This window comes from Dermacentor silvarum, chromosome 6 (genome assembly GCF_013339745.2).
Source record: "Dermacentor silvarum isolate Dsil-2018 chromosome 6, BIME_Dsil_1.4, whole genome shotgun sequence".
In the NCBI taxonomy this organism is placed as follows: Eukaryota; Metazoa; Arthropoda; class Arachnida; order Ixodida; family Ixodidae; genus Dermacentor; species Dermacentor silvarum.
In genome coordinates this window covers 26,189,015-26,213,037 of record NC_051159.1, presented here as the reverse complement: position 1 = coordinate 26,213,037, position 24,023 = coordinate 26,189,015, and the positions used below count along the sequence as shown (strand labels likewise).

The window sequence follows — 24,023 nt, the reverse complement described above, 5'->3', positions numbered from 1 at the left end:
AACACCTATATTTTGTCACTCATAAAATATGCGACACACTAATGCATACGCTTCATTGTTCAAGAACGTGGGTTATTCTGGTCAACGGCATGCATTTCCCATTGCGTTTCCGAAGGAACACATTCCACGGAAGCTGGAGTAGGGGGCAATAATGCGCAGCCCGTCTGACGCATTATTGTAATAAACAGTTGTACAGAAATTTGGGGTCGCTGATAAACGTTGATCAATTTATCATTTACAGCCTTGGTTGAGAAGGATGAAGTTATGATACTGCAAGAACCGCAGTTTCAGGTATATAGAACATCGCAATGTGTTTATTTTCGTATTCATGCCCAGTAATTAATGAGTCAGGGAAGCAAGTTGTTCAACCTGCCCATTCACAGCTTATTCCAATTAGTACTTGTGCACTGCCACCATACACGGAATTTTTTCGGTGAGATACGTTCTTCCAAATATAAATTCACTGAATTCCTTGCCACGCGCCTGACATCTTTCCATTCATTTTCTTGTTCTCTGAAGGGTTCTTCATCCTAGACAATGTGCAGTAAGCAAACGTTCTATGGTTTGTCAGCTACAAGGTTCGCAAGATCACTTGCGCATTTAATAGGCTTGGTGACCGACGTTTGCAAGGTGTGTATTGTGGCTTGTGTTTTACAAGTGCACCGTGGCAGGCTTGTCGTGCCCTTTAGCTGAAAAAAAAAAAACTTCATCGTTCTAAACTGAATCCACTGCAACTCGTACAGTTCGAATCCCTTTAAAATGGGCAGCTGCTCCTTTCCTGACATGCGTTAGTTGGGCGTCATAAAAACAAGATTCGCCATTTTGCGAGTGCCGTGAAACTCTAATTAAATGTAATTCTTAATTGCGTGACAGATTGTGCAGATGCAGAGTAAAACGCCTAATGTGCTGGAAACTATTTGTTGAAAACTATTCTCTTATTGGCGCCGCATAGCCTTAGTAGCTTTTGCGGCACTAAACCTCATTTCTAACTATTCTCTTATACCACGCACTTTCTAAGTGGCAAAAATCTTGTTATGAAGTCCCAAATGTTACAACATTTCTCTGTTCTTTCGTATGCTGCGTGAAACAAAATGTATCTCGAAAAAAAAAAGGCGAAAGCTTGCATTAGGCCGCGCAAAGCTCAAGACACAGCAAAGCTGGTCGATTGATTGCGTCTCTTGGTTGTAGCTAGGTTGAACTTTGCTATGCGATGTTTAAACTTGCTTGTAGCTAGGCCTATACTCGTGTACGTCATCTGTACTAGTACTGGAAAGGCAGTCGTAGTGCTGGAAAGGTGCGCCGCGCCATAACGCCACCGCTGCGCTATCGGCGCCCCTTTCCAGTACTAGTACCGATGACGTACACGAGTATAGGCCTAGCTATAAGCAACTCGACATAGCGAAGTTCAACCTAGCTACAACCAAGAGACGCAATCAATCGGCCAGCTTCGCTGTGTCTTGAGCTTTGCGCGGCCTACTGCAAGCTTTCGCCTTTTTTTTTTTGTCCTGGCTCAACGCGCTGCGGAGAGAAGAGAGGAGGGGGTCGGGAAGGAGCTGGAGAGGCGGAGACCGCGCGCGCATGAGCCGCGCCACCCTCCCGAGTGTCGCCGCCCTCCCCATTGCCATGGCTACGGCGCGGCAGTTTCTCGATACGAACCACACATTACGGCTGGCTTAAACAGCTTCACTTAAAAGTAGTCTCGGTTTCGTTGTGTGGAAAGATTTTCTGCCTAATATGAAAATTTCAGTGAAAATGAAATACATTCAGGACCCCTTTTGCGACTATGAAAACACGCAGCTGGCTCCTCCACTGCATTGGCATAGCGCTTTCCCACTAGGCTGCTACATCGCTCATACACACGGGGATCACTTCAGATAACGGGTGCAATTAATGAGTAGTTCCCCACACCGGAGTTAAACAGCTCACTCTGCGCGCTCTCACGTATTTGTTGCTTAAATATACAGTAGAAAAAAATAAGGATACGAGCGCCCTGAAAACTCAAGCACAACTCATTTTGTGATTCAGTAGAGCCGAAAAAAAAACGATTTGAGTTACTTTCCTCTACTACCACTGAAACGTGGAGCTCTGAATGCCATATAAATAATATCAATTTTATTTTTCCAAATACTCAGATCATGGGGACGACCACAAAGGCATATAAATATAGGCTCGCTTTCCACTTCAAATAGCAGAATGTAACATATGCATGATGTATTAAAAAAAATACTCCAGGCGACAGAAGTATACATTTTCTTGGACCAGTAGACCTAATGCTTTAAACTACAAAAAATAGCCGTGTACAATCAGTTTTCTTGATAGGTTTTCAAAGTTATAAAATCTGCAATTCGTGAAAATGGTCTTTAACTTTAGTGAATTATTATTCTTTCCCCAGAAAATATTGCGCTGCGTCTTGCAAAACGAAGGCCGAGTTCTTTCTAGCAAACCTTATTGAAATTTTCGCAGAAAGAAAAACGAAGAAAATGGTCGGGACTCACTTAACGGTATCCTTATCTAACATTCAGTGGCAAAACAAGAAATGTCGCTGGAGCCCCCGTTTCGACTAGTGGGCTTGTCTTCGTAATTAAAACATGCATTCCGAGTACCGCTTTATGAAACCTAATAGTAAACAAGCAGGTCTTTTCCCCCTTATGCCAAAAATTCAGAAGATTTCAGTAATTGTTTCCCACAAAAATCCCGGATAGGCCTATTATGTCCAATAAGTATCCGTCTAGTGAGCCACTATCCAATTTCCCAGATCACCCCCCTTTAAGACAGCTCTACCCTTCAGTTACTTATTCAGCATACGCCCCGCTTCCTCCGTAATATAGACTAACAAAGCAATAAAAAACGCGCTGTGACCAGGTCAGTGTTGTAATTTTGGAGGGCGTGTGTCTTTTATAAAAATATACCTACGCGTAATACTGAAGGTATTGAAGCGGCCTCAAAATTACAATAAGACAACGCACGCGCCTGCCGAACTTTACCCTTCAGTAGTCTGGTCAGTCCTAACTATAATTAGCCTCCAAATTAGCCTCCTTAGCAGTTTTGAGCCCTAGTTTGGCAACCCCTTCTGCACCAATATCCTGATGAGACAGAATGACAGCTATTAAAAGATTTGTGTTAGAACATAGTACCTCTCTCCAATACATTGACGATATTTTCATTACGTGGTAACATGACATTGATGCAATAAAAGCATTATTTGACCATTTTAACCGTTTATATTACAGTATTGATTTTACCGGCGACCAATATTATATTTAAAAAAACTTCCGCAATACATCAGCGTGCTTAAATAGGAAAACTGCCACCGACGTTGTACAAAAAGCCTAAGGATACCCAAGAATATTTAGAATATATAAGTCATCATCTGCGACACTATGAACAAGAAATTCTTGTGGGGAAGGCAAAACGAAAAAGCAGTATCTGTAGAGACCACCCCCACGGCACTTGCATGCATCAATAACATTTTACTTACACTTATTGAAGAAATTAAGTACTTAACCACGCCTCCGAGGTAGTGTGCAAGCTAGAAAGGAGATCAGCATTAGCTAGAAATGGCCCTAAAGTTCCAGCCTAGTTGCCACTATTCTCTGTAACAAAGTATAATATTGTACAGTATTCACCTAAATGTTTTAGCAAACCGTGATCGTCTAAATTACTCCATCTCCCGCTAAAGGGAATCATGTGTGGATGCGAAGCAGTGGGGAGATGGTTAGCTTCAGCGGGAGATGGTTTCGCGGCAGCGGCCTGAGCTCTCATCACGGCGCAGCACAGGAGAGAGAATGAGGCGCGCGCGCTCCGTCATTTTCATACCGCGGAACTACCGTGGCGTCCCCAGCGGAGTATGCAGCTTGAGCGGGTAATCCATGGTTTCGCGGCAGCGGCCCGAGCGCTCATCGCGGCGCTGCACAGGAGAAAATGAGGCGCGCGCGTTCCGTCATTTTCATACCGCGGAACTACCGTGGCGACCCCAGCGCAGTGTGCAGCTGTCGCACCACCTGTCGAGCGCGCCGCTTCGGATTCCTAGAGGAGACAAAGGGGGGGGGGGGGGCGTAGGAGAGGAGAGAGAGGGGGAGGGGACGCACATGCGCTGTGGGGGTGTGGCACGCGGGCGCCGCTCCGTACAGGATTCTTAGAGGAAAGGGGGAGCGTAGGAGAGGAGAGAGATGGGGGAGGGGACGCGCATATGCTGTGGGGTGTGGCACGCGGAACAACAGACAGAGCCGCCGGCAAGAAATGCTTCGCATTTAAAAGCTCGCTCGGAGGACCAATGGTCACGTATTTCAGTTATGAATACTTCAAGGACACGTAAGCAGAAATTGAAACCACAACTTGGAGGGCGCTTAAGCTTCGTCTTTACGAGCGGAACGCGATAGCGTGATCGGGCGCCGTTCGCACCAACACCGGATATTCTGCTACACGGGGCCCGATAGAAAACAATGGTGGGCCGATCCCGACGGCTGTGCCAGGCAGAGCAATGACCGAGTCCCCGTAAGGGAGAGGCTACAAGCAGGGACTCAATAGTTCACAGCCCCCGCAAGCAAGGAAAAAGTGGTTTGTGCTTGATTTCCCGCGTAACTGAATTATGTTTTCTCGTATATCAAAATTATTTCGTAATAAATTAAAATTACAATCCGGCGCTATCATGTCTGCAGGTTGTGTGCAGGTCTGACTTTAGGAATTATCTTAGGCGTTTTCCTTTGAGAAATTCAATTTAGTAACGCCTCTGCGTCACGCGGAGGGCCTGCGTGGTTGTGGTTCGGGATGTTTTTTCTGACAGACAACGGCGCCGTCTTCGTTGGACACCGACACCAGATTTGTGACATAGGACACTTTACTCAGTGTCGTTGATATTCCTTTGCGGGAGTACTCGTTTACGACACAAACAATACCTAGGCCACCCAGACCAAGCTTTTTAGCCATGCCCGTGCAATGTTCATGTGTTCTAAGAAACTTCAAAACGCAGTCCTACAGACTTTAAGCCCACAGGTCACAGCATTGACCAAAGCTAAGCTTCATATCCTACAGAGTCGCTTTCGTTTTCCCATGGACAAGATACGCAGAATCGTGTGTCATCTACAAGTTCAGTACACTGCAAACAACAAAAACTGTTTCGACGGGAGCATTGAAATCTATGCGTTATACCAATGGCAGGAGTGTTCCAAGCGTCCTTTAGATCTCGCAGCCTCAGGATCTGTCATAGCTAATCATAACACGCGTCTAAATTTATTACTGCCTTAGATTTCACTTTTCTTTCTCTCCTCACAAACGCTACTATTCCACTTTATCCCCCAGTACAAGTATATTGGTTCATTTAATAACCATTTGCTTGCATTGCTTATGTCTCCCTCAGCTGTCAAAAGGATGTATATTTGTACGCTCATTCCCATCAATAGAGGTCTTTATAAAACTGTTTTATCTGCTGTTTTCTATTTTTTTCTTACTTTTCATGTGTGCGAGCGGCATACCTTATTTCCTGTGTTAGCGGAAGACAGGCCCATGGTATTGTCCGCGCGTGCCTGCCTGTTCAGAACCTTCTAATTTTTATCAGTCAAGCTTGTAAACCAGCAGCAGTACGCCTACTTGCTGCTTCTTCAACACCTAAACTCCACCACCCCCTCTCCCCTAGTTCTGTTCGCGCACTTGAGCATGACTTGCTTACTTGGCTCACCCCTTACTCGCCTCCTCTTCTCTTCCCCGTCGAATGTAGGGAAGAGTGAGCGACGTGTATATAAAAAAGCTACTAAGTAGCTGCTGCGCTGACCAAGACAAGGCGCCTTGTCGAAACACTGGCTTCAGTGACATTGCTGGTACTAAGCTGTTCACCACATCTAGCCGCCATCTGCCTGGCAAACTCGTTTTAAATTTCCCCCGCAGTAGAAACACACGTATACATCTAGTTGTACCCGGTAAGGTTTAACGAGGCATTTTTAATGCGACGACAATAAAGCACAGTAACTCAAGAAATGTATTTGGCAAGTCCAGAGACCTTGTTTCGGCAGCGTTATGACTGCAGTAGCCTCAGCAAAGAACGTGTCAGCGAGCTTTAGCTTACGTCACTCGACCATTGCCCCTAACCGGCTATAACAAAATGAATCCGCACTTACTTTCCCGCTGTAGATTTCGAAGAAGCTTGCAGAGACCACTAGACCTTCATTCCTATATTGAGGAGACTTCAACAGCTTAAACACATCTTTTGCTGCGAGGAAATAATGAGACAATGTATGACTTCTGGAAACATTTGAACAGTTTCGAAAAAAAAAGCCAGTAGAAAATGGAAGAGGGTTGCATACTTGCGAGCGCATAGATGCCTTTCGAACAATCTTGCACCTTCCCGGAGAAATCTCCACCCATGGTCTGCGAAGGAATGTCACATCAACTCCAGTGCATGATAGGGCTACCCACCAAAACAAAACCAGAAGTCTGAATAGACTTAACAAAAAACGGTGGTCGGTGGGAGTTGCATAACAAATATAGAGCTCCACAGCTAATAGTTTCATTTCACCCCACGACTTATGCTACTCAAGCGATCCCTTGTAAAATGAAGCAAACAACACTTCCCTTAGGAGAAGCTTGTGCAAGAGGTAGTCATCACAAGCCTATTCACGTCCACTGCAGGATGAAGGCCTTTCCCACCAATCTACAATTACGCATGTCTTCTGCCAGCTGACTCCCATCTTATATGTCCACGGCTTTGTTAATTTTATCGCACAATCTAGTTTTCTGCCATTACCCTACTACGCGTCTCTATGTATCAATTTTGCAACTAATAGACCGCGCGTTACCTGCCGTAATTATTACACGACTTGTTGAACTAATTGATACTCAACTATAGTATTGGGTACACATTTCCTCTACAATGCACACCACTGCCTTCCCTTCTCTCCTCTTAACGTTACGCCTAACATTTTTCATACCATTGGTCCGTTGCGTGGTTCGTAACTTCTCAAGCTTGTTTGTGACCCTCCAGATTAGTGCCTCGTATGTTAGTATGGCCATGGATACACTAGTGTTTAAGTTCACTTTTAGATAGGGTACACATTTATGGCCGGTTTCATGCGGCACACGAAGCGTGGCCTGTACGACGATTCAAACTTGAACCTTCAGTATAGAAACCCGGTATTCTACTTCATGCCACCACGTAAAATTTCTCAGCAAGATCAAAGGAAGTAATAGCCATTAAGTTTCTTATAACGCATCTTATCAAGTTTCTTCTTCAGAGCACGGGTCATTAACCGAGCTCTAAGATGCATACCCTGGCACATGATCATTGAGCAAGCACATGGGTAACAGAATTGCCTATGCCAGCGGCCGATAACACCTCTTGCTGATAGCATCGTTCATCACCAGACGGCGCCATTGGCCAAATTCTGGTGTGCTGCCATCTACTACCGCTAAGCCCTTTTTAGAGAATAATCAGACATTTGCAAGCGGTGGCATCGCGCCCTCAACATCGAAGGACAAGGTGATGCTGTCGGCACACAATAAAGCAGCGAAGATTTGGTGTAATAACTGTCACTCACATGTGTTTTGCCACTGCCAGTCTGCCCATAGGCGAAGCACGTCGCCATCCCGCCCTTGAATATGGTCTGTACTAGTGGCCGTGCGGTGTACCTAGAGCAAGCACAAGGCACTAGAGGCATTGCAGCAATATGTATTACTCTGGATGTGCAATACATGTCAATGGAGCTTGAATGTGGAACAGCATTTTGAAGTCTACAGGTACATGCAGACAAATCAGATCTTATTTCATTTGCTTAGAGGACCACTTTGATATTGTGTCGGGATGATCTGCGGAAAAGATGGTTAAGGGAGAAGAGACCATAGGCATTTTTTTATGTTCGCCCTTAGCATACCTTTTGTGGTGTACATACGCACTTTGTTTTCGATTACTTACTTTCTGACATAGCGCATACGGTGGATAAAAGCTAAGCATAGCAGAAACTTAGAAGCAAGGCAGTGCTTTTAGATCAGTGACTTTGTCAGCGACATCGCACGCTTTTCCAGATTGAGCCTGCTTCAGGAAGTTTCTGAATAAACTTCCCGAATCCTGTAGCCTGTTTGCATAGATATAGCTCAGAGCATGTAGCTCTGTTTGGCAACTTGCAGCGCGAAAAAAAAAGGTGATACAGATAATAGTGGGAGTTTTTTTATGCCCGCTTTGTAAAAGCTAGACTATTTTATACTACCTCAGGGCTTGGAATTCGTCGTCGTTTCATAAAGTCGTTTCATAGCTTGGCAGTCTCAGCGGGCACTGTTTAGCATTATGTATAAATGCAGCAGACGGCATGAATATCTCATGTCATCTCGAAGGGATACACAGTTACTAGCTAGGACAACGAGGCTACTTTTCAATCTCTATACAATAATACATGACCACGTATGCTCTGCGGAACCCCAAACTGGCTAACAAACTACTTAGTTGTACGAATGCTTCCTTCGTGCATTAAAATAGTGCGCAGTGTCATGACAAAAACTTGACCATGTCGTGAATGCGAATCCTCGCATTCACGATATTGCTTTATTGTAATGGTAAAATGGCTGTACACTAACCGAAAAAAAAACTACTCGTAAAATATTCTATATTAAACTTGATTCGCTCCTGGCCCTTTTCAATCAGTATTCGATTCGATCTCAAAAATTATGCTGCTACCCCTACACAAACATATCGCAATGCGGATGAAGTTGACCAAGAATGGTAATCACAAAAGATGTTTAAATATACGTAGCGCTTCTTAGTGCTTACTCCATGCGTCAACAACCTTGCTTAAGCGAGCATCATACAATGACTTAGCCTACCGGATGCAGACTGCTAACAGCTACCGCGATGAGGCCGTGCTCGGGCTGCCCGCTTCTACTAAAAGCTCGCTAATGGAACAAGCTTCTCGTCGTTGAAATTCAAATATTGCGTTGTCTCTTTATCTTCTTTAATATTTATTGTCTTAATCATCGACACCTTTAAAATTTTTAGATAATGGAATGTATTTTTCATCAAACTGACAACATTCATAAAATAGTAGAACGAGCCTAAATTCGTAACTTTACGATAAATTCAACAGAGTTGGCAGTAATAATTTTTTATGCGTTCTTCATAGCCTTCTAGCGTTAGTTTGCAGGCATGTCGCAGTTCGAAATAAAATAAAGACCAAATGTTTCTTATAGGTGCTGACCTGATCACCACATAGCACAAACCAAGAGACTCATTCGCAATGTAAAATCGCCTAAACACTTCTACCCGAACCATATTAGAACACATTGGTACGTAAAGCTGATATCCAAGGTCAGCCGCCTTACAATCTTGTTTTTTGCATACACTGACAAAAATTTCCTGGCCAGCGTTCAAAGGAAGCTCCAGCACTTACATCAGAAGCAGCCGAAAATGGTCCCATAGCATATCAGTACGTTTTCAGATAAACTCGAAACCGCGAAAAATAAGTACAGCGAGGACAGGACTTCAGGGGACTTACTTGTATACAAGCTCATTGCTGGCTGTCTCATCGAAGGCATAGTCAAAACGAAAGGTTGAGTTTTCGAGGAACTTTGTGAGGTCCACCTTTAGCTTTGGCTCGTGCACAACGACGCGATCTCCGTTGGGTACAGTGATAACGTCCACTTCCTTGCGATTTAGTTCTGAAAAAAATTCGTGCCAAATCCGCATCATCAAGCGCCATCTTCGCCTTGACGAGAGCTTGAGGGTAAGCCTGACAAAAGTCCATGCACCAGCACCTAGGCATTTACATTCCGACGGAGCAACCATCTTCACCTAATAATAAAATTTACAATTTTTAGTGAGTGTTTACATTGAACCTCTCACACATGTACGTACATGCTGCATCACACTTCTACGCCGACACTAAATGGCAGTGGATGCCACCAAGAACAGAATTACACTTGAATGGAGGGCAACTCACCCGGTTTAGAATTTTCTCAAGCTAGCCGGACTGTGCTGATGAATAAAATACTTTACACAACTCTTCCAGTCGCATATGCACACAGCATACCTTTTCAAAAGTCAGATTTCATGAAGAAATACAGTACGAGCACACTATTGCCAGCCCTCCTTAGAGTGGACAACTACGACAAGTACGTGTTTCTACCATGACAAACGCACTTAGTCCTCGAGACCAAATGTTGACAATACATCATAGAATAGAACTTGAGCAGACCAATACAACAACACAACGCTTGAAGAGACCACCGCCCGTCATACCCCACCCCAACTACCACCTAAACGTCACTGAAAAGATCTACAATGGAAATCTCCTCAATGCTTCAACACCAGAGAAGAGCGAAAGCGGGGAAGTGTACTGCTATCATGGTGCCAGCGGGGCTGCCACGCATGCGTCCTTATGGCAGAATCAGAATAGTATAATCGAGCATATGCTACCAGTGGCGCTTCACCCACGATGAAGGAATCTGAGAACACCTGAGCACTTATGAGCTGTGAATGCGAAAACATTGTGTAATTGAACGCCGCTGACCGGTCCTTCGAGTTATGAACTCCTCGCAGGCAAGCCACCGCGCTGAGGCGCTTGGCCAACGCCTCCTAGATAGCACAAGGCCGGTTCCCTTAGATCGGTGACGTCATGCTACCTTGCCCGACTGCCATAGAATGTATGGCGAGTCTTCCGAGTAAGCTACGGTGATCTTGACGTCACCGGTGTCGTCACACCGGGCTTTGCAATGAAAAGTTTTGTCCAAGTAGCATGACGTCATTAAGCAGAGTGCACAGACCTGCTACCTAGGAGGCACTGGTTGAGCCCAATGGGTAAAGCGCGTGGCTTCTGAGTGGAGAATCGTAGGTTCGAAAAGCTTTACCGCCATGATTTGCCTTTCGAATTCAGTTTATATACACTAATTTCTGTACAGCCAATACCATGACGGCGCAAGCGAGAGTCACGGAACACGCGGAAAACACAGGCTTTCATGAGTGACCGTGAGGTGACGTCATGGTGATGCGCTCTCCCCTTACGCAACACCTGGCGCGCTAAAGCGGCAGGAGGAGTCCCTTTCGCCCGCTCTGCTTCGCTGAAGCGCGTCGGTGACGTGGCGTTGCAGCCAGTGGGGATTTAGGTGCCGTTTTCCGCTTGTCCAGGCGACAGACGCTTGCTGTTTCGCTCAATGGGCCACGTGATGATTTGCAGCTATAACCTGCAAGCTGTTCCAAGCCATGGCCAAGAAACACGGTAGTCGGGCAGCAAATTATGAAAGGGAAGCTTTGTCTGCAAACCCTCCCGCTCTTTCCTGAGGTGCCAACTGGTTGCTGCGGTGTTGACAAATAGCTCATTGAAAAAAAAAAGGTTATATGCCCGATGGGGATATTGAACCCGAGTCTCCCAGCACTGCAGCCCGATGCACTAAACCCTAGGCCACAATCGCACGTATAATCCTAACGTTCCAACGCCAACTTGCTCCAAGATCATCGCTGCGCTTGAGAAAACGCGTAGAACTGGTGCGAGAAAGCACATGCACCAGTTTACTTTCGGTTATACACTTAACAATGAAATGGCACAGCGAACGCATTTCACTAACCACATCACGAAAGCTTCGCTTCAAAAATCTCAGGATACGCGTTAAATCTGCACAATTTGTCTGCTTAACTGCTTTTTAGAGATCTGCAAGAGCAAGGAGAGCTTTGGCCATCGAGCTCGCCATAGCATAAACAAATTTTGTACCTTTTTTATTTAGTGGCCTCTTGCGAACCGCCACACAAATTTGATGCACTTCTGCTTGGTCACTCATGGAGAGAGGCTTGATGTGTAGTGTAGACCTGTACTCTCTGAAAATATAAGGAAGAAGACATGCTCTGGGTTAATTGGGTTCTGGGTGAAGCGTGTCTGAAAAGCTAACCGCAAACCGGAATATTTGGAACGTCTGGGGTTAGTAGCGAACTTAGATTACTTTACGCATTACAATAAACATCATCGTGGTGTAATATTTTCCAACAACGATTTCATTTTCGTGATGGCTTGCGCGAAGCATTGCTTCTGCTATCACAGGAACCAGACATTTGGCGGAATAAACAATAAGAATTCAGAATATTGTTACGGGAAAAACTACATGCAGACCACATATTTACAATTGGAAGGCTCACAGCACTGCAGCAATGGTAGGGCTAGCACGTGCACACCAGATAACCACACCGTCGTAGTCGCCAACAGCCCAAGCATCGACCACAGGATCGCGTCCCGTGACATTACCCGCCGGCGGCTGAACCACCTTCCCGGTGAAATTAGGGGTCGCGTGGAGATTGGTACCGTTAAAAGCGCGATACATGAACTATGCCACTAGGATTTAGCGATGCTATCTCGTAGGGCACGTGAGTGACTATGCATATGATTCTGTAGGGGCCTACGTAAGCTTTTCGCATGGGCGAACGCGACGTTATGGTAACCACAGCAAAACGAGCTATCCAGGGGTGAAGTGGACCTCACGACGTTGGCACTCAAAGACATTTTTGATTAACTGTGAACTGGGTAAGCAATCATGGACAACCTGGTGGGTGACGTCAGCAACGGCTAGAGCCTGATGAGCATAGCAAGTGGGTGTACCTGCGAGAGGATAGAGTATGGTACCCTTGCACAATGTTAGGTGGTAGCCAAACAGAAAAAGGTGCAGGGGCGTAGCCAGAATGTTTTTCGGGGGGGGAGGGGGGTTCACCGGCTCTACCGGGGGTGGGGGGGGGGCAAGCTTCTGCTTTCCTCTACGTCACGTGATCAATAATAAATATCGGTAGTTGAAGCAGACTCTGTACATGTATATCAAAGACAAGGGACCGCCCCCCCCCCCTCGCGTGTGCGTGTGCTTGTGAAGAAATTAAGTAAAAATTAATGTAAGCTCAGTAAATACAGCAAGTACGACAGGTACAGTGGGCGTTGGGAGCAACGGTCTCTCATCGCGCCGCTGAATGCACCAGTCTTCGAAAACGCATCATTGAGAGGACCCGTGCGATCGGAGAAGACATCCTTAATTGTTAATTTCCGTTAAGCGTAGATGGCGTCGTCCTCGTCGGGGCGAAGTGCGTTTCACAAGTCAAGGACGGCTATACGCGTGAAAATGCACGTGTGACCAGGCTATACCTACTCCCATAGCAATAGCTTGTTCGCTGCGTCTTTGCGCTAGAAAACTGAAATACGCGCAAAAACGCCTAAGGCTTTTTTTTTTCGAGGCTTTCGTCGCCCTGCTTCCACATACGAGAGGGTTGCATTTCCTGCGGCAAGTGCATGGGCCACTGTGTCTTGCGCTGTGTGCGAACGTGCAGCCGTCATTTGCCTTTAGGTCAACTAATTCAGAATTGTACAGAATATTTCACCGCACAGCATAGATATCGCATGCGTACGCATTTTAAGTAGTGCGTGCAACTCATTTCTGCTTCACTTACGCCGGTGCAAACAGGAAGCGGCCTTGTACCTCACAGAATCTCGACTGATTGGTGTACTAGTGATGCAGGAATGAACTCCTGTCTTGTTCAGTGAATAGTGCACATAATCAATTTCTCAGGACGCGTGAACTCCGACGAGAACTGTCAGCGCCTGCAACAAGAGTTTACTTACGCTTACTGCGCACAGCAGTAATTCATGCTTGTCGACCCTGTTTCGTGTATTCTGTTGCGAGTCGGTGGAATTTCACTGCTGTCATCAACCCCTTCGTGTGTACATTGCTGGTTTGGGATTCCACAACAAAACAGCAACTACCAACCAGCCTTCCGTAATTGCTGGTTTGGGATTCAACAGCACAACAGTAATTACCAGCCCTCCGTAGGGGCGCAATCGCAAACAAGAGACGTTTCTCGCGCAGATCCTGCGCGAGCGCGGCCTAACCGGCACCTGAAGGGAAGCGGCGGAAATGTACACCAGAGATTTCGACCACCTGGGGTCCTTAACGTGCACCTAAATCTAAGTAAACGGGCCTCGAGCGTTTTCGCCATCATCTAAAATGCGGCTGCCGCATTTGTAGCTTCATTTGTTGCGCATTTGTTGCTTCAGAATGCGGCCGCTACATTCTCGCCCAAAACTTCACTGAGTGTCAAAGCCTTGACAAACACCATGACAGTTTTTTCCACATGCAGACATGATACGCTGTAAATTACCAACCCAAACGGAAGCGCCCAGGAATCAAATTGTGATAGTAGCACCGGCTTCATGAATGATATCAGCGCGAAGCGACGAGAACAAAGGGTGGGTAAGTGGGGGGAGGGGGGGTTGAACCCCCCCCCCCAAGCCCCCCCCCCCCCCTGCCTACGCCCCTGAAAAGGTGAGTAGCCAGCTGTGGCGTGACGGGAATAGTTGTGGGTGAAGGTCACAAAAAGCCGGTTGGTGTCGCATTCCGGTGGCCCTCAGACACGTAGTATCGCGTTCAATCTGGGTTGCAACACGGGCATACACCCGTCAGTTCTTTCAATAATAAAAATTACAAGTGCCGTCTGTCTTGCAAACAGTGTGCTACCAGTCAACGGAACGGTGTTCGGAAATTTTTTGGGTAGGCGCTGGCATGCTGCCGTACCGGCACTGTATGGCAGCCTAGCAGAGCCTATACACACGCAACACGAATTCTGCTGTTAAAGCTCATATTGAGCGCGATAGAACATAACAAGCGTACCTGAAGGTTGGGTTGAGTAGTTCAGTGAGGCCGTTTGTCTTGACTGTACGCTGTGCTCACCTTGTGAGTGGTCGAGCATGAACGAAAAATGTCATCGACTGCCTTAGGCAGGAAGCAGTGGAAGCCTTCGGTGAATGAGCATGAACGAAAAATGTCATCGACTGCTTTAGGCAGGAAGCGATGGAAGCCTTCAGTGATTAACTGATGAGGAGCACCATGGCACCGGATGATATTGTGAATAACCAAATCGGCTACGTCTGTCGCACAGTTTGTGGGAAGTGCTCGTCGTACAGCTTGTCACGTTGCGTAGTCAGTAGCACCTGCAACCTACCTTTTGCCTCCAGTTGACACAGAGAAAGCCCTGGGAGATCCACCCACCGGGTGGATGCACCCAGCCGGTGAAATTAATCAGGGTTGTCAAGGAGCTGAAGGCTGCCAGCAGGAAGTGGGGCAGCCGTCCTGCTTTTCTGGCAGAGATCACAAACCGCGACATACTGTCACACAGAACGGTAGAGACAAGGCCAAGAAGCGCCGGCGGATACGATCATACGTAAGTGATACACCTAGGTGTCTGGCGGACGGGACACTGAAGGTGGCCCGAAAGAGCAGAGCGAAGGTGCGCGGGAACCACAAGCAACACTTCAGTGTCTTCAGGACGAGCGTGGTAGCTGGTGGACGTGTCGTTTTGAAGCAGAAATGTCCGTAGCGGAGCATCAGGTTGTATACAGCTGATACAGTCGATAATCAGTCGCAAAGATGAGCTGCGGCGCGGTTCGGCAGCTATGTGGACGACGTGTGTAATGAAGAGACAGAATACTTCAAGCTCCTCTTCCAGTGTATCAGGGCGGTCGACTGGATATCGAGACAAGCACTCGGCGTCTTGGTGAATCCGTACACAGAAGAAGATGTGCTGGGTCCTTGAGCGAGGAAAGGCAGCAATGTGTATGGTGGTGTAATACTATAGAAGTACTTGGCATTTAGGTACGGTCAGAATTATGCGAGGTCGTAGCTGAGACCTAAGCACTCGCGTTCTGTGACGTAATATTGCTACGACGGCTACAGAAGGAGTCTTGCGTAGCCGACCACGTGGTGTAGGCCATGCTGTTGTGCGAGGATGGCGCATATGCTGTGGGCACTGGCATCGGTACGAACGTCCGTGCCGGGAGACGGGTCGAAATGTGCTAGAACTAGTGAGTTGGTTAGCATGGCAGGTCAGCAATGAAAGGGTGAAACCGCAAGAGGAAACGACTTCCATTGAGTAGGACATAGATAAGGTGGGTCGCTTCAGCGACGTCATGGACAGATCGGCAAAAGTAGAAGACAGTGGAGGTTGGACCTTATACAGAGATTTCTGCTCAGCTGTCAACGAAGCTAGTGACTACCACACTATCATCGAGAACTTGAAGAAGGTTGGATAGCATATGAAGGATGCTCAGAGTATTTTCAGGCCCAGTCGTAGGCTGCACTGACTAGTTATCCGAGTTGCGGTCGAAGGGAGACAGAGCACCGAGGTTGAAGCAAGCGGGAATGACGGCTCTGGGGCGATTGCGAGCGGCTCGACCGGTTTTCACCAAAAGAATGTCCAGCACTTGAAGGCTCAGGATGGAACGACGGATAGGTGCACGTTCCGGGCGCCACCGATTGTAACGGCTTGGTCGGTATGACGTGCCCAACGGCAGCGGCATTTACGGGTGATGTGTTCAATACGAGAGCGTGTGAAACAGATGAGCCGGTGATCAGGCGTTCGCAATTGAGCTGAATTTGGATTGCCTGGCATAAAGGTCGTCTACAGTTTAGCAGCAGCCGCGACTATGGAGACCGAGTAGGGAGCAGCATTACCGCTAGGAAAGCGGATCAAATGCGCATATTCGCGACACCTTGGCTAACCATGGCCTGAATTAGTGAAAGAGTAGCCATGTTTTCTTGCTTGCTGTCAGGCGCAGTAACGGGTGCCATGGCCTGCAATTCTCGACAGATGATACTGGTGACGTTTTGTGGACGTGGTGATTGACGTAGCGTGGGCAAACCTTAGCGTGAGGGCGGTGCAGCCGTATTGGGAAGTCGGTTGAAGCAATGAGTGATACACTAACTGTTATCACAGGATGTCAAGTTGAGCAAGCAGACTCCACTGTTGAACAATTCTTAGACAGCACCAGATTGCAGTCGTCATCGGCTTTGCCTTTCAGTAAATGTCCGACTTTGCCGCAAGGTCCACAAGGACATGACTGAAGCGGACACAGAGCCAACACGCCCTGAATGTAGGAGATTTCGTCTCCGGATGTCTGTGTGCGATTTGAGCTTTTTTTCTTCGCCGCTAGTTGTCGTCCGATAGGCTTCCTAATTAGATCGCGTAATTTCTATTTACAGACGTCCCATCGTGTCAAATCTTACTCATGCGCCTCGAACCAGAGTCGCCAGTGTCCCGCCATTAGAAGATGACATTCTCAATCAATATAGTCGGGTCCCACTTATTGTTGCTGATGCGCGCATACTATTAGATCTTGCCGTTAAGTGCAGGAGGACTTGGAGAACTGAACGTTTATTTACATTATGTAGAGGCTTATAACAAAGAAAATAACAGTCGTAACGTCATCGTGACGGCTGGCAGCAAATCGGACGCTGCGGCCCATGGCAAGAAGAACGTATCTCTTCTCGTCCTTTCTCTTGCTTATAACCCCTTCAATCTCTCAGGGTCGTCATTTACCGCCAATCGTCGAGTCAGTTCAGGTGTCATTTTCCTCCAATCGTAGGGCCCGTGCAAGTGGCGTCATGTTCGGCCCATGGCGACTCTCCGAGGGCTCAATTCTCCGATGGTTGACTTGCCTCCGGCGTTAGCTCCTAACCTGGAAGCGCTGAGCTGGATGGGACGGGTTGTCTTGAATGACCTTCCAGAACTGCAAAACAGTTTTGCTCAGAACCAAGGTCAACTACCTCGAACCATGCCGGCCTCCTGTTGCACTTTCGGGGAGCGTCACGCAGGGAGGAGACAAAATCTCCACGCGCCGCACACGAGAGTGGGATTGCCAATCTGTTTGACGAGCCCGATAGCACGGTCGACGCACACCCGCTCACCATAATTGGAATGCGACGGAGAGTGGTTGCGGTAGAAGAACTTTACCAACGCTTAATTGATCAATTAGACGTTAAAGGATTGAATTATAAACCCATTAGCTTGCTTTCAGTATTGTATAACATATTCACCAAGATAATTTCCAATAGCATCAGGGCAACACTTGACTTCAGCCAACCAAGAGAACAGGCTGGCTTCAGGAAGGATATTCTACGATGGATCATGTCCATGTCATCAATCAGGTAATCGAGAAATCTGCGGAGTACAATCAACCTCTCTATATGGCTTTCATAGATTATGAAAAGGCATTTGATTCAGTAGATATACCAGCAGTCAGAGGCATTGCGTAATCAAGGAGTACAGGAGGCATCACGTGAATATCTTAGCAAACATCTACAAGGATTCCACAGCTACCTTGGTTCTCTACAAGAAACGTAGAAAGTTACCTATCAAGAAAGGGGTCAGGCAGGGCGACACAATCTCTCCAATGTTAATCACTGCATGCTTAGAAGTATTCAAGCTCGTAGACTGGGAAGGCTTAGGAGTGAGGATCAACGGCGAATATCTAAGCAACCTTCGGTTTGCAGATGACATTGTCCTATTCAGCAACAATGGAGTGGAATTACAGCAAATGATTCAGGACCTTAATCGAGAAAGTGTAAGAATTGGGTTGAAGATGAATATGCAGAAGACAAAGAATGTTCAATAGCCTGGCAAGGGAACAAGAATTCAGGATCGCCAGTCAGCCTCTAGAGTCTGTAAAGTAGTACGTTTATCTAGGTCAATTACTCACAGGGGACCCTGATCAAGAGAAAGAAATTACAGAAGAATAAAAATGGGTTGGAGTGCATACGGCAGACATAGCCAAATCCTGACTAGGAGCCTACCACTGTCGTTGAAAAGAAAAGTGTACAATCATTGCATTCTACCGGTGCTAACATATGGGGCAGAAACTTGGAGGTTAACAAAGAAGCTCGAGAACAAATTGAGGACCGCACAAAGAGCGATGGAACGAAAAATGTTAGGACTAACGCTAAGAGACAGGAAGAGAGCGGTGTGGATCAGAACAAACGGGGATAGACGATATTCTAGTTGACATTAAGCGGAAGAAATGGAGCTGGGCAGGCCATGTAATGGGTAGGATGGATAACCGGTGGACCATTAAGGTTACAGAATGGATACCAAGAGAAGGGAAGTGCAGTCAAGGTCGGCAGAAAAATAGATGGGATGATTAAGTTAGGAAATTTGCAGGCGCAAGTTGGAATACGCTAACGCAAGACAGGGGTAATTGGAGATAGAAGGGAGAGTCCTTCGTCCTGCAGAGGATATAAACTATAGGCTGATGATGATGATGATGATGAATTGATCAAATAATGATCCGTATTTAGCAATAGATAGCGAGTCAGTCATTGACGTCCATGCCGCATGTGCCGTTGAATATCGTGGGATTACGAGGGTGCAAAAGGATGGGCCTTGTTCACACTGGGTCGCTTGATCGGTCATATTGGTTGCAGTAACTTAGCGTCCGCTGCGAAGGTCCAGTTCCCGGTTTTCTACCGAGATCACCCCGCACCTCCACCAAAATGTTGAGAATGTTTACTTTCGTGTACTAAAGACTACTATAACAGCTTTACCAACTCCTACTAACAATAAAGAGCAGAACAGCGACATCTTATGGAAAACGTTAACATGAAATACGCAAATTGATACAATAATACTAATTCAGCATTATACTAGACACTATTTGAGCTTGTTACAAAAGTTATGAATTAAAGTAACAAACAATCATGTAGAAAAACCAACAAAGCTTGAATTACAAAGGTGTATATAAACAAAACACAGAACTGGACGGCAGACATATGATTTGGCAAATCCCGCAAGTAAAAATTATAATTATGAAGACAATATGAAATTTGTTCGAATTATAATCTGCGATTGCACCAATGCCATTAAGGCGATTTAACATTTCAGGAGTACCATTGCATGGGATGTGGTCGCCATAACTTGTGCGTGATCGAGGCACTAACCAACGGTTATACTGCAGTGTGTCATTAGTGTTCAGCAATTTCTAGGTTGGCCAGTTTAGAAAGAATTGCGCTTTCTAAACCGTCATGAACATGAGACAAACAACGAATGGCAAATGATTAGAACTGCTTTCAGTGTAAATAGTTGATGGTTGCGTACAGAAACTTAGGGGGAGAACCTATATACAGGCGGTATAGTTATAACACATGGCGCACAACGCTGCAGCAATAGTAGGGCTAGCGTGTGCACACCCAGACAGCCACACCGTCATCATTGGCCAAACACCGACCACAGGATAGCCGCGGGTGACAATATCAAGAGAAAAAGACCTTTAGAGGGTCTATCAGGGGTCTTTACTTTTGCTCACTTGTATATTGCTGTCGATTGGTCGGTCGTCGAGGAACGACAGCGCCAACACGACGCGGGTCGAATGTGTTCCGCGAATGAAACGGGGCTCTGTCCATTGTGTGCAGCTGAAGCTATTATGAAGCGTCAGGCAGAGGGCGATTAGAGAGGTGGAGGCGGGGGGGGGGGGAGAGGGAGGGCATGGAGGAGCCTTTGTTCTAGTGTGCTGACGCAGCCCGCAGCTTCTGCGGCCCTGCCTTGAGTTGTCGAGTGTCTGCAGCAAGGGGGAGAGCGCGAGTGCTCTCCCCCTTGCTGCAGACACTCGACAACTCCAGGCACGGGATCCAACTCGCCAGCTCGCCAACACTCGCCAACTCAAGCACGGATTATTTGCTTTCTTTTGTCTAGGGAACGAGAGCCAGAAAGAGAGGCGGCCACGTACTCATTCGTCAAATGCCTCTTTGCTATTACTGCCCCCTTTCAATGCAATCTTGCGCTCATTTGTTCCTAGTACACTAGCGCACCAGATAAACGAAGTTTAGGCAAACCCATTTTATGCCCAAAAGTTCAGATGAAACCTGAACCGGTATGATTGCAGCTGCCGAAAACGCCAACGCCAAATTTTCGCCTTGCGACGAGGAATTTTCCCGAGTAGCTTACCGGATCATGGAAAGGAACTCCCAGTTGGGATTTCCCGGGTCAACGTCCCTTCGCTCCCGCTGCTCCTCGACGGGACTGAGCTGCCGTGCTCTCTGCTCCTCTCGCTGCATCTTGGCACTGACCACCTTTGTGGCCACGTTGGTGTTCCGATGGTTGACTGCGCTCAGGCAGGGCATGCTAGCTCTAGGGGCAACCAGCGCCCTCGGAGGGAGCTGCTCTTGAGACTGCCGCGGCGTTGCAGCTGAGTTCATTGGCCGGTCCTTGGCCACTGCAGTGAGTCCGCGTGCACACAATAGAGTAAAAGAAAGGGCCTTTCATACTACAAAACAGAACCACATAAATTTGAGAAAATTTTTCACAACACAAGCTCGACATTCTTAAACACCTTTTGCAATTTCGTGCTATTTCATACGCGTAACCATTTCTTAGCGAGTACCCCAGATCCGTCACCCGAAAATGCACGCGAAAAGTGAAGTCCCTTGTATGTGCAAAAAATACGTAATTAGCAAAGTCAGGACGTTGAATTGTTACAGTAGTGTAGATGTAGGGGATTGTAGCTTTAGGAGCGATAAGCAACAAGTTAAAGAAACAAATAGTAATTGTCAGAGAGAATATCGATAGGGATACATAGGGCTCCATAGAAAAAGCGTGGGAAAGCTCATAGTAGGGGTGGGCCAACCTAAATTTGAGGTATGCTTACGCATACTGGAACTCTATTGGAGTTTCTGGATTCCGTGCTTTCTTTTGTTGTTGGCTACGCCAAAAAAGACAGGTCTGCGCGGCACACGTAGAACAGTCACAGCGTAAGCTGGTGGAGCGGCTGAAGAGTAGCTCCAATTTCGGCACCACGCACAACAGGGTCTTTGCGGCAAAGTCTCTTCGCCTCGTTTTGACAAGAACGATCTGAACTGTCAGCCCGGCGTCGACGGTTAGCTGCGTCTTGTAATGATCTCTGCACAGCAGTCGGCTGAGCCCGATGATGCCTGGTTGTAACCGCGCACGTAGCTCTACAATTCGCTTCTTTAGCAGCGGTTCGTACCTTGCGAGGAGACGCCATAACGCGTACCGAAGAGGTATCCAGAATACGTGGCGCACATCTCACATCCCTTAACCCGTGGCACGGTGCGTTGTTGAGGATGATGATCATGATTGTTTATTGAAATCTTCAGAACGGGCTGGTGACAAATAGTCAGCTAGCCTGCTTGAGTTAACCAGGTCCAGTTACACGCAGCATGCAACTTCTATATCCAACTTACATGTCAGGCAGCTGCGTTTGCAGGCGCCTTAACTAGACGGCGCCACCATACTGGCGGAGGCTCGGGATGGCGTTGATGGCGCATTAGGGCGCATTTATAGGACATTTTTCCGCTGCTCGTGGCAAGCGCTTGCATGGCTCACTGATAAAGTACCCGACTCTGGCCCAGCGAACCCGGTTTTGATCCCTGCGGGAACCGCGTACTTTTTTCCGCATTTCCAGTGATAGCGGTTACGGACACCAGGAAACAGCGGCGGCGGACACCATCGCGAAACGAAACAGCTATTGGAATGCGCGCCTAACAACTTACGCTGTAAAACATTTCTCTGTTCTTGTGTACTAGGGCGCATGCGCAAAAGACATGACTATGGGGTGCAATAGGCTTCTTACAGGTAATTAATAAAGGCGCGCGCTGATTCCGAACGCCTTGCATCGTACGGGTGATAACACTTACGCAAGTTGCTATTTGTTCATTAAATATATATTGCTGTTATGTTAGGTGAGAGGGGTGCTTGTAGCATAAGGTTGTGCAGATGATTTAGACGGCCGAAGGTAACAATCAAACCGAACCGGGCGATTCGCTACAGGCCTGCGTGCAATTGAAATTTTATTTAGTACATTAAAAATACATTTAATGGAAAGCTTTACGCGGCAGAACCACCATCTGTTCATCAGTTATAACGTAGAGGAGAGGGGAAAGCTTTGGAGTAATTTTCACCACTTGAGGTACTGTAGCGAATATGTAAACATTATTAAACGAGTGTTTCTGCAATTCCTTTCATCGAAATGCCGCTGTAGCGACCGGGACGAAACTCGTAACCTCGAGCTCTGCAGCGCAACGTCATAGATAAGCTACCACGGCGGGTTATTTCAGACATGAATTAGCCCGCTTCAAAGTTTGCCACCGGCATTTAGGGGTCATTGAGATTGTGTAGAATGTACCATGCTTTATATTTGCACAATAGGAAACAGAGCAAAGCCCATATAGGACAAAGAAACACCGGATATCCTCATATAGCGTACAAAGACCTTCAAAGGCAACAACAAACAAGCGCTCTTAGGTATAACTAGCTGGAACTCCATGGCGGGCAGGAAAAACGTAGCACCCGACGGCGCTCAAGCAGATGCTCCAGCACGGGATGAAATTTTACATGCAATTTAGGCGCTGGCAACAGCTGGCTCCAAGGTATGTCCTCGTACCCAATAACCACATTTTACCCTCTCCTTTCATTTACAACCTTAAACTGAGAAACGTTGAACAGCCGTTACATGGCCACTAATGTCAGCCGAGATAACTGCACATTGTCTTGCCAAGCCAATCATTGGAAAAACTTCACGCGCGACGTATGAATGCTAGTTGCCCCGGGCGCACTAAGTTGTGGTCCGCGAACATGACATGAATAAGTACATATACAACTTGCGGCATAACAATAAATAGATACATTTTACATGCAGTTGCTAGTAGGAGTGTTTCGGTTACTTATGAGAACCACCTGGAGTCAGTGAGTATTTCAAGTTCTACTTGGCAAACTACGAATTATTGACATCTTTATCCGTTGAATACAGCTACATTTACGAGAGGATAGGAGAAAAGTGCTCTACCTTTATGAAAAATGACGCACATTTCATCGCGTGTGCACCACAAGTTTAAGGTTGGTGTGCCATTTTGCCGAACCAACTTATATAACGATTATTTTATTCCCAAAACCAGCGCACAACGGAACCACCTTCCTGCCTCCATCGCTCCCATTATCGACACTAAGTTCAGAAGCGTCATTCAAGATTACGTATTTTGTTAACTTGGATTTTCATAAATTGTATTATTGCACACTTGTATATGTATTAACCACTCCTTTCTGTAATGCCTTCGGGCTCTGAAAGTATTTGTAATAAATAAAATAAACAAATAAATAAATTAAGAAAAAAATAAACTGTCTGAATGGGCACATTGCAAGCCCAAGTTTGGCCATTGAAGGGCGACTTAGTGACTAATGCAAACAATCACATAATCCACTTGCAGGCTTGAAAAAAAAAAACCTACACTTAGAACCCCAGTCATCATATGCA

The 24,023-nt window shown here is 46.6% G+C and overlaps 1 protein-coding gene across 1 annotated transcript in view; it reads right to left on the bottom strand.

Moving 5' to 3' along the window:
- The window catches only part of LOC119455336 (kinesin-like protein KIF2A), an 85,978-nt gene that overhangs the window by 18,945 nt on the left and 43,010 nt on the right, over positions 1 to 24,023 (bottom strand). The window contains exons 5-10 of the mRNA XM_037716725.2: positions 20,702 to 20,969; positions 11,679 to 11,782; positions 9,471 to 9,633; positions 7,527 to 7,617; positions 6,297 to 6,360; positions 6,111 to 6,202 (exon numbers count right to left, since the gene is read on the bottom strand). Of these exons, the coding sequence (XP_037572653.2) occupies positions 6,111 to 6,202; positions 6,297 to 6,360; positions 7,527 to 7,617; positions 9,471 to 9,633; positions 11,679 to 11,782; positions 20,702 to 20,969 (782 nt within the window). The remainder of the gene's footprint in view (positions 1 to 6,110; positions 6,203 to 6,296; positions 6,361 to 7,526; positions 7,618 to 9,470; positions 9,634 to 11,678; positions 11,783 to 20,701; positions 20,970 to 24,023) is intronic.